This window comes from Lichenostomus cassidix, chromosome 5 (assembly GCF_008360975.1).
Source record: "Lichenostomus cassidix isolate B80296 chromosome 5, HeHo_3.0, whole genome shotgun sequence".
NCBI lineage: Eukaryota > Metazoa > Chordata > Aves > Passeriformes > Meliphagidae > Lichenostomus > Lichenostomus cassidix.
The window spans coordinates 60,924,796-60,936,061 of NC_139486.1; the positions used below are offsets into that span (position 1 = coordinate 60,924,796).

The 11,266-nt window shown below is 50.3% G+C and overlaps 1 protein-coding gene across 1 annotated transcript; it reads right to left on the bottom strand.

Annotated features, from left to right (window-relative positions):
• Positions 1–959: 959 nt before the first annotated feature.
• On the bottom strand, positions 960–7,623 carry FGF3 (fibroblast growth factor 3). The gene is made up of 3 exons (XM_085063966.1): positions 6,876–7,623; positions 4,926–5,029; positions 960–1,892 (listed from the first exon to the last, which is right to left on the bottom strand). Exons 1-3 carry the CDS (start codon positions 7,132–7,134, stop codon positions 1,560–1,562), a joined length of 696 nt encoding a protein of 231 aa, XP_084920092.1. The 5' UTR covers positions 7,135–7,623; the 3' UTR covers positions 960–1,559.
• Positions 7,624–11,266: the final 3,643 nt, after the last annotated feature.

Below are 11,266 nucleotides of genomic sequence, written 5' to 3' on the forward strand. Positions count from 1 at the left end.
ACACCTTTCTGGTTTCACCTTTCTAGGGATGTAAGCAGGGCTAAACCTAGGCTTAGACACCTCATTCTAGGGACTCACTTCTCTCTCACACAGATTTCACCTCCTGGAAGGTGAATGGAAGATTTTCACTCCCTTTAAAATGGGCACAATTAAATGAGAACATTCAATAGCAGCCCACAAGAAGCCCTTTCTCTCAGTGTGACCAGGAATGGGATTCACACCTGCCTGTTTATCTATAATGTCACATTTAACTTACAGAACTTTTGTTAAGTTCTGATGGACTGTTCATCTCAGTGCAGTCTCTCTTTTCTCCAGCTGTGCACTATCAGGGCCTAAATCCAGGAAATGAAGAGCTCAAGGCCAAACCTCACTGAAATTATCATTATTTGTGCTTGTCAAGCACATCTCAAGTGTTGTAGCACTCTGTCATCTCCTGGAAGCCAAGAGAAATGTTTAAAGCTTAACCCTCTGCTCAAAATGGAATCTGTGATGTTGACTCCCCTCAACTTTGCACAAGTTAACTTCCACAATCAGAGCAGAAAAGTCACAGAATCATGGAGTGGTTTGGGTTGGAAAGGACCTTAGAGCTCATCCTGTTCAACCCCCAGCCATGGGCAAGGACACTTCCACTGTCCCAGGTTGCTCCAAGTCCCATCCAACCTGGCCTTGGACACTGCCAGGGATGGAGCAGCCACAGCTTCTCTGGGAAACCTGTGCCAGGGGCTCACCAACCTCCCAGGGAGGAATTCCTTCCCAATAGCCCATCTGAACCTACTCTCTTTCACATCATGTTTGAATCCTATTCTAAGAGAGGATTCATCTGTTGGCAAACAGATTTCTACTGCCAAAGCTTGGTAAATGCAAATGCCACGTTACCAAGATTCATTTATTTAAATGACAAGGTCAGGTGTGTCAGAGATTTACTTTGACAAATTCAAGAATAATCTGGTAGTGTATTGAAGTGTTTGAAGTAGCTGACAATCTTACTTTCCTTGGACTGTCTTGGAAAAAGTATAGTTGATAATGGCTGGTCATAAAAAAAATAAATATGTGTAAATTTTAAAAAATCAAAAAACAACAAAACACCATTTTTCTACTCCTGTATAATGTAAAAATAAGAATGTAGCCTCTTATGGCCAGAAGAGCCATGAAAGTGCTATCCCTTCTATGTGGACATAAATTTGATACATGTAAAATATCCGTGTGCTCTGGAAGGACAACATCACTGAGATAACAGCCTCTGGCAAGTTAGAATGAAAATACTTGAAATAAAAATTATATTTTGTATTTTTAAAGAAAAGAAAATGTGAAAGTCATTGACAAAATTATTACATCCAGCTAATTGACCTCTGACTGTGCCTCAGCCTGTCTCACACCTCTCCTCTCACAGGTAACAATCCTACAACAGCTAAAAGCAAAGTGATGTGATTTTCAGTTCTATCACAGCGTGTAAAGCCTGTCCGTGTTAATCCTGCCGTACAATCACAGCTGTTAGTTTTTTAGTAGCACTTGGAAGCCTCTCAGTCCCTTCCATCCCCACCACAAGCTCCCCCAGCCCATCAGTGTCCTCTCCTCCTGCGCTGGTTCTTGCTGGGAGCCTTCAGCAGGCCCTCCCGGTGCTTCCCGCCGGCGTGGAACAGCCGCACCATCTCATGGTCCTTGTTATCCAGCACTCGCGGCAGGAAGAGGGAGGATTTCTGCGTCCTGCGGGTTTTGAAGCCCCTCCTGGGTCGTCCCTTGCCGTTGATGGAGAGGTACCAGAGTCTCTCAGCGCCGGCTCTGCGCTTGGCGCCGGGCCTGCTGGGCGCGGTGCGGTACAGGCGCGAGGCGTACGTGTTGTAACCCAGCTCGTGGATCCTCTCCACGAACTCACACTCGGGGTTGTAGCTCTCCTGAGAAGGAAATGGGACAATCGTGAGCGAGGCTCGGTTTTTGGGACAAGGACAGCAGCAGGTTTGGGGAGGAAAGCTCAGGCTGGTGCTGCAGAAGGCAGAAGGGAAGGGCTGAGCTGGAGCAAGGTGCTCCCTGTCAGCAGTGTGAGCACTCTCTGTGCCTCAGAGACAGGCAGAGCCCCAGCACCAAAGTGAAAACAAAAACATGACATGTGAATGGCAGTGAATAGCTCTGTTGATTGTCCAAAAGTAATTTTTTTTTTTGTGCCTATGGATTTAATGCAGATGATTTAATTGCTGCCTATCAAGCTCTGCCATCTATTGAAAAGGTCAAATCCTACAGTGCAATGTCAAATGTGTCTCTTCAATTGGTATATTAGTCATTAGATACACTGGTAATCTGTTACACCAGTTCATAATGGGTATTTGAGCAGAAAACTACACCTTCATGGGGCTTCTTTGCTTCAGCACAAGAAAATGAAAGCACACTCTGCCCACCAGTGTGTTCCTCCGAAATGCCAGGCTGCTCCTCTGTCACAAACTCCAAGGGGGAATATTCACCCATCCCAGGTGCTCACATTTCACATGATCAGTCCAAATCTGCCCTTTTCCATCTGCTCCTTAACTGAGAGAAACCTCTGCACAAGCCTGGCACAAGGAGCTCCTTTCCCCTCCCTGGGAGCAGGAGAAACAGCACAGACAGAGAACCTCCCAGCCTGTCCATCCTTCCTTAACTACAAACCATCCTTGCTGTACCTGCCTGACTCACATCTCAGACCTAACTCGTGTGAAGCAGAAGGGAACTGCCACCATGGGTTTTTATTTTTCGTTATCTGGAGCACATGGGAAAGGCACAGGTAGGCAGGCTGGGGCCAGAAAAGCCCTGGGCCCCAGTGACAACGTGCCTTTCCTGCTGTCGACTCCCCAGCAGTGCTGCTGGGCGTTGAACAAGGCTTTAAAAGGCTCCAGCTGTCAGAGGAAGTGCCCTTCCTGGCAAGGACAGGGTTTGCAGATGCTGTGCTGCTGGAGCCCACGCAGCCACCAGATGTAGGTGGCTTTGTCCTGCTGCCTGCCTCCCTCCTGCCTCTGCAGGGTTTACCACACTGGGTAGATCCAGAGGATGATCACGATCTGCTGAGGGCACAAAGGAATTCTGCAGGCTCAACAAGCCTGTTTTTCTGACATGGGAAAATTGGCGACCAGAGGGGTAACAGAGTTACTCCAATACGATTTCATAAAATGCTCCCTGTATAACTATCCCTGAATTAGTCAGATTTTTGAAACAGAGCCTTGCACCAGCTCTTGGGCCAGTGATACCAGTAAAGTTGTTGGACAGTTTTCTCCAGGCAAGCAAAGTTTCTCCTGAGCTGAGCGCTCACCACTTCCTGCTCCTGTGAATAAAGCTGGAGTGGAACAGCTTTCCCAGGATTGTCCCTCCAGCTCTGAAACACAAGTCTGAAACAGTCTCTCTCCAGCTTGAGCTGGAAGAGGATGAACTATCTTTTCAAGTTATACAGAAACCTCTCATGGCTGCCATTCCTTAGCCCATGACAGATGAGCAAACTGAAGGATGGCCTGATGCTCCAAACACCAGAAAGGGAAGTCCAGGAGAGAAGAGTCTCAGAGCTATCCTGCTCTTGGCTTTTTTCCACTTTAGGAGAGGAGATTTTTGCTCAGAATTTGCTTAGTCTTATTTTAATTCAGTTTAAGTAATCAGAAGGGAAAAAAACCCAACTCTTTTTTTTTGAAGAAGAAGAAGAAGAAAGATGAGAAAGAACTTGAAAAAAATTAATTCTAATTAATTTCTTTGGAGCAGATGCTGGCTCTGAGCTGATGGAGGAAGTCCATCGAAAAAGATACCCATTTTAATCTGGATTTTAACCTGAAGCATAGAAGTGGAGAGCCTTAACTTTGGCAAGCAGAGCTACCATGGCCTCTTTCCTCTTCAGCTGCATTTTCCTTTGCCAAAATCATTTGTGGTCTGGTTGTCTGCAGCGACAAAGAACCCTCATCTTTACACACAGACCTCTCAATCAGTGAGCATCAGGTGATTCACATTACAGCAACTGAGTGGTAAACAGATCATTCCTGAAAAGGTGGAGTTAAACGTGTCAAACTGGGGAGGCACAGAGCTGATTGTGTCACTCAGGCTGGGTTCTCATGGGAAAAGATCACATTGCTCAAGGATATTGCTGTGCAAATCGACAGAGTCACATCTGATGACTCCTAGGAGGGAGAAAGTTTCACCTTAGCCATATTTGCCCTCTTCAAAGCTGCTTCCATAGCCCAGGATTCATGGGGGAACTGCACAGTTTGCCTCTCTTGCAGCAGGAGATCACAAGGTTGTTGGGATGTAACCAAAGACAGTGGAAGAAATCCAAGCAGGGAGATAATGTGTTTGGTACACACTGACAAACGTGCCCTGGGATGTCCCTGAGTGTGAAGAAGTCTAAGCTGAAGTATTTTATTCACTCAGGGGAAATACTGTCTGGGCTGGAAAGGCAAGGCTCCCACTTATATCAGCACACCCCAGATTTTATCTCCAAAAATTAGGTCAAAGGAGTAAAATAAGGTGTTTATTTTCACCTTTATCTTCTTGCACCTTCTCCTTCTTGTTTTCCTTGCTCTAGCCCTGCCTTTTAGTACCTGTAAATGCTTCTATTGCCAAACCAAATGCTCTGTGCAAAGAAACTCCCATCAGGAGTTTGCTTTCCTGCAGCATAAATGCTCAATTACTTCTGGATATGCTTTATCTGACATATCTCTGCCAGCATCCAAGATCCACATAAAACATGGACAATTCTGACATTTCATGTACCTGTGGCTCTCCAGGCAGCGAGAAAGTACAAACACAGCTTTTCCCCACTTTTAAGAATATACTGATTGGTTGCCTGTAACAATTCCAGGCAAAAACCCATTGTAACCTTACTGTTTTCTCCAGAAATGTTGATTTATAAGAAATCAGTGCTCCCCACCAGACCTGTTCCCCCCACAGGAAATCACAGGCATGTGTCAGACTCAAGAAAAACTTACTGATGCATAAAGTCTGCCCCTCTTGTTCATGGCCAGGTATCTGCCAGAGAACAGGCCCTTGATGGCAACAATCCCAACATCCACAGCAGTTATCTCCAAAATACCTAGAAACAGAGTGAGGAGATGTGTTATTGCTCAGGTGTCATTTTTGGAGATACATTTGCATGGCTGCTTGCCTGAGGAGTGTGATCTCACAGTTATCACCAGCCCACCCCAAAATCAGTGCAATCACGTGAATTAAATTATTATTTGAAACACTATAAAGCAGCGAGGATGTGGGAATTGTTTGAGACAAGGTGGACAATAAATCCCGAGATGTTTGATTGAGATTGAACTCTTTCAAAAATGAAAAAGATCTGACACTGAACTAGAGGTTCACTTAATCCTATATGTGTATAAGAAAGTTTAAATCCTCTTTAATGCTTAGGAACACAAGAGCTCTTGACTTATTGAAGCCAGTCACAAAGCTGCCCATTTCAGGACAAAGCCCTTGCTGGGGTCTCCAGAGGGTGAAACAGCATTTTAGAGCCACGTACATAATCATGAAAGGGACTTGTCATTTAAGAGGCCAATGCATCCCTCCAGACAGGGACTGTATGACTGTCTGAGACAAATTAAAAGGGAGATTTTCAGGCCATCCAAGATGGGATCCTGCAACACAAGTGTCACAGGCAAGGCTGGTGCCACACCTGCCAAAATGTTTATGTCCAGCCAAAGGTGCCACGACTCTGGTGGGGCACACATGACCCAGAAGATGCTGTTGTACATTATGGCTCTCCAGCCCTGCTCTCAGCTCTTCAGCCACGGCAGGATGGCTCTGTGCTCTCCACGAGAGCTTGGAAGCCAGAGGTGGGACTGGCACCCAAACCTGCTGCTGCTTCTTGGAAACCCTGCAGGCAGAGCCAGGTTGTCCCTGTGCAGAGCTGGGCTGCTGGCCTGGGAGAACCGGGCTGGGTTTGGCACAGCTGGTTTGAATCAGACACCGGCTCGCTGCTGAAGGATGCCTCCTCCGGGCTGTGACAGCGAGGGGGGTTCTCTAGGAAACAGTGGTTTTCCTTTATGGACTGCAGCCACATCCCTGAGGTCTCCCTATCTCTGCGTGCCATCACCGGGCGGGATTTACGCCTGCTGGGGCGGCGGGGCCGGGGCTGTGCCCGGGCTGGCTGCGGGGGCGCAGGGGGCTCCCCGGAGCTCTGCTCCCTCCCGCCGCCCTCGCACAAACCCCTCGCTCCCCGCACATCCATCCGCTTTCATCTTAATGACCGCCGCTGCCCGGCACATGTCAAAGGGGACAGATGTGGTTTAACCGCTGGAGGCTCGAGCTCCCCGCGGGAGCCAAGCCGGGACAGGACGGGCGAGATGCGGGCAGCCCAAAAAGGGCTCAGGGATTGTCCTCGGGGAGCCGAGGGCATCGCCTGCCCAGCGGGCCGGGCTGGGGCAGGGCGGGAGTGAGAAACCCCCGGCGCAGCGAGGCCAAGTGACAGCTCAGACGGGCTGCGCACGGCAGGCTCCCGGTGCCCGTCGGGGCAAACCTGGCCTTTGGGGGTCTCCTTCTGCCCCGGGGCACTGCCACCCTCCGCCGCCGGTCGTGTGCCCGCACCCTGCAGGGCCCTCGGCAGCTGCCCGCCCGGCTGGAGGGCCGGGGTGCTGCCAGCCCCGGGGACAGGCGACATGCGCGTCCGGCGGAGCCAGCGGGGAGCGCCGGGGCGAGGCGAGGGGGCCAAAGGCCCCAGCCCGGGGGATGCCCCCGGTCCCCGGCGAGGAGCCTCAGCAGCCCCGGTGGGCATCGGCGGGGGCGGGAGCGGCATCGCCTGCTCCCCGTGCGCCCCGTCCAGCAGCCGCTGCCGCCGGGCTCGGGGCAGGGAGCGATCGGCGCGGCGAGGGAAGGGGATGGGACACCCCAATCTACCCCGCACCGCCCGCCCGGGGCCGGGCGAGCCCGCTACTCACTGAAGGCGCTGTTCTTCTCCAGGGTGCCGTTGATCCTGCCGCTGGGGTGGACCTGGAGGTGGTACTTGGTGGCACAGTAGAGCTTCCTGCGGCGGGGCGCTCCCCCGAGGTGCTCGTACACGCCGCCGCGTCCCCCCGCATCCCGCCGCGGCCGGGCGGCGCTCGGGGAGCCTCCGGGTGCCTCGGACACCGCCGCGACCCGGGCTGGGGACAGCGGCTCCTGCAACAGAGTCAGGAACAGGATCCAAATTATGACCATTGTGGCATGATGGCCGCAGCGCTTGGTGTGCTGGGGAGAGCGAGGCGAGCGGCGAGCGGCCCCGGGGCTCCCATCAACGCCGTCCTGCTAGCCGCGCTCCGGAGGTGCCGAGAGCACGCCGTTTCGAGCCGCGCGGCATCGGCAAGGTTTTATCAGCCTCGATCTGACCCTTTTTATCTGTCTCAGATTTACTTAAATCAATAGACATCGGCAAAGGCCAGCGGAGAGTCCCAGCTGTTTGTGCTACACGGAGCTGCCGCGGTCAGCCTTCTCCTTGGGTTTCCAGATAGACAGACGGCATGCGTGAGAGACAGAGAGCGAAGGAGGGAGGGAGGGGGAGAGAGAGCCGCCGAATTTCGGCAGGAGACTGCGGGGAAAATAGTTGATCGACGGAGCATAGAAATAAAAGCAGCTTCCTGCAACAATAGCCCGATCTGCGACCAATTGATACAGAGCAGAGGAGGCAAAAGGTATCAGTCTCGTGTGAACTCCCAGAGTGCAGCGTGGATAAAATTACACAGCATCTCCCTCTCCCTCCCGCCACCCCACACACCGCACACCCCCGCCGGGGGCGCGCAGCAGCCGCGGACCCTCCGCCGAGCGCCGCCGCCCCCCGGGGAGGGGCAGGGATGATGCTCCGAGCGAGCATCCCGGGAGATGCATTTGGGAAAAGCGAGTGTTGAAGGCAGAGGAGCGAGGAAGGGGGTGCGGGTCTCCTCTCCCCGGGAGGTGATGGGGAAAACACCCCCGTGGCTCGCAGTGGGGCGGCAGGATTTGCTCGGCGTGTGTCTGTTTGTGTGTGTTTGTGCCCCGCTCTGCCCCCGGCGTGCGGAGCAAACAGTTATTCCTAAACCAATCCCTTCGCTCTCGCAGCTAATACGCGTTATTTAGACGGAGCTTTCGCGATTGAATCATTTCCAAATTAATTTAGGCAAAGTGGGGCCCGGCAAGTGTTATGACACACATCCCTGAATGCATTTGCAAGAAGTCGTAGCCAATCTTTCTCCTTAACTCCGGTGCCTGGAAAGTCTCATTAGCTGGAGCAGATCTGCCCTCGCTACCCTGTCGCTTCACACCACCGCCTACGCTTTCAAAATAGGATGGAGCTACCTATAAATAAATATAAAAGAAGGCAAAAGGCTCAACAGCTCCGTGAATTACGCTGTCCCTGTGTGCTCCTCAAAGGCAGCTCGTTAATTAGATTTGCATCTGAAACAGGCAGTAGGAGTTTTGGGGAAGTGTTTGAGAGATAATTAGTATTAATGTGCTCGAAGGGCACACAAATACACCTTTGAAGTGAGTCCCGTCACAATTCGAGCGTTTGACCTTGATCAATATAATTTTTTTTTTCCCGGAACTGGTGAACATGAAGAGGTCTATAAATTTTTTTAAAGACCTTCCTATGTTGAGCAGGAGGATTTTCTTACACGTTAAAGACCTCTTTTAAAAGGGAAGCTTTTACTAGCGGGAGGATAAGGGAAGGGGTACGACCTTTTCCTAAAAGGAATGGCAGGAGGACGAAACTATCTCGAAAGCTACTCCCCGTTTGAGGCTGTGCTTAATATTTAGTAGTTCTTCAAGGCGAAAAGGCTTTTCATTATACAGTCGTCTGGAATAAAAGGAAACACATAAAAAGCCCCACAAGCACCCTCTCCGCCATTACCACCCTTCCTCCCCCTTTTCTTCTCCACAAGTTAAGCCCCAGCCTCACAAGGAGAGCTTGATCTGGGGATGACAAATGTTTGCACAATTAATTCTTTATTGCTGTTCCCCTACAATGCCACTGCCAGGCAGTCAAGTAGTTCCAGTGTGTTGATTGGAAATTAAAAAGCACTGTATACCCGTAAAAATATGAAAATCTCAACCGTGCAGGAGCCCAGTTTTGGAGTTTATGGGGTTGGGTGGGTGTTGTTTGGGAGCCAAATCCTTCAATCTCTCCTAAAAGAAGAACCCCTCTGCAAACCCTTCCTCTCGGGGATGCTCCCAAAATCGTCTCCTGGGGACTCGTAAGCTCTGATGAGCCACCAGCCAGCAGTGGCAGCAGGAAAATAACTCCTAACGTGCCACGAGTCTCCTGAAAGATGCTTTCAGCGGCACGGCTCGAAGGGAAGACAAAACATAATTACTGACGGTAATTACAGCCACCTCTTTCGAGCGAATCTCGGCTCTGTCCCGAGCCTGGTGCATCGCCCTGAGCATGTGCAGCTGACATTTCCCAGGTCGGGATTCGCAGGGCATTTCCATTAGCGCTCTGAAAAAAACCTCACACCGATCCCGCAAGATCCTCCTCCCGCCCCCCGCCGCAGCAATAAACCCCAAAGCCCGGTGGGTGGAAGAGCAACACGCTAATGACTTTTGCTCAAATTGTTTCCATCTTGATCGCATTTTCATAATTAGCACCATCACCCACAAATCTTTCCGCCCTGGGCATCTGCCCCTGCCAGGCTTCCCGAGCGATGGGGATTCCACTTATTAGGGCGGGGAACACTTACAGGTCTATCATTAATGGTCCCCTTTCAGATGAAATGAATCCGAGCTCCACGGAAATATCAAAGGGCAGTAACTACCTCGTCTCACTCTCTACAGCCCTGAATAGCGAGCAAACTCGAGTCGTTTTGCTCTGCTCAGCCATCTCTACAATAAAACATAAGCCCGCTCTTGTATATTTTAAGTTGTCTGGTGACCATTTTGGAAAACAAAAAGGGTCCCTTTGATGTGGTCTGATTCTAACAGAGGGTGGGACGTCAGATGTGGTCTACCGAGTCCTTCTGGAAATATTTTTAATGATGCCCCAGAGCTCCTTGTAGCCCCGAAGTAATAATCAGAGAGCGGTTCGAGTCTGTCACTTAGCGTGGGGGGGAGAAGAGGCTCTAGACCGTACTAACTAAATTAGAATTACAGCCGATAATGATCCACTAATTCGCTCGAAATGTGGGATTTTAAATGGAACACGGTAGGGATCTGTTATTCTTTTGCTAACGGAGTGTTTCTCTCTGAGTTCAGCCACAAACGCAGCGTTTCTTCTGCAAAGTCATGGGGGAAAAGCGAGTGTTTGAGACAGATAATTTTATCCTTGGAAGCACGGAAAGCACTCCTATTCTGTACTAATGACCCTCGCAGAAGGAATACACATATTTGTATGTGGTTTTCTAAGATCTTTATGGAGATACAATTTTAATTTCATTTAATAATATTTATTTAAGCATCACATAAGTGTAAATATTGAAAAAAAAAAAAAAAAAAGGCAAAACTTTGGAAGCGCCTCTCTTAGAACCACCCGGCAGCTTCAGCCTGCAATAAACTTCCCGAACACCCATCTTGCAGCGATGTGAGTCAGGATGTGCTGCTACTCCGCACCCGGCGCTGATTTACGAGCGGCCCGTTACTCGAAGGAGGAGGAAGTCACAATTTGTAGAGCAATAAATACCGAGGCGGTGGGTGGAGCCCCATCCGAAAAAAAAAAAAAAATCTCTCTCCTTCTCCAAACTCCATCGCAGCTCGGCTGCGGAGCGTGGGAAGCTCCCAAAGAAAACAGGCGCGGTGCTGCTGAGGTGTTTGTTTGCGATGTGCTAATGGCATCTCGGAGCGGAGCTCTCCTCCCTGCTGCTGTCCTCACACCTGCTGGCCCCGCCGAGAGCTCCTCCAACCCCACCGGGTTCATTCTGCCCTATTTTGTTTGCTTTGTGCTCTCCTGGCGGGGTTATTCTGCACCCCGCGAACAATATAATCTCGTTTAAATGACTTTCCAGACCACACAGCATCGCGTTACCCTGCTCTGTAGGGGCAGCAATGCTGTTTATTGTGTTGTGCCCTGGTAGCTCCCAGAGAGCAGGATGGAGGCACAGCGGAGGAGGAAAGCTCCGGGGAGGGAATTCATAGCTTCTGAGGTTCAGGTTGCTTCCTCAGGTGGGGAAAAGAAGATTCAGATCATTTCCAATGAAAACACATAGAATTGGTAAACGCATAAGAGGCATGAAATAATTTTCCCCTTTATCCACTCGTGTGAAATGCTTTTCACTTTTACAGTAACTTCTTGGAGCTTATGAACCAAGAATCTGAATTTTTCAGGTTGAGGATGATACAGTTGATTCTATACATATTCTGTCAGCTACTGTTACATTGTCCTTCAGAC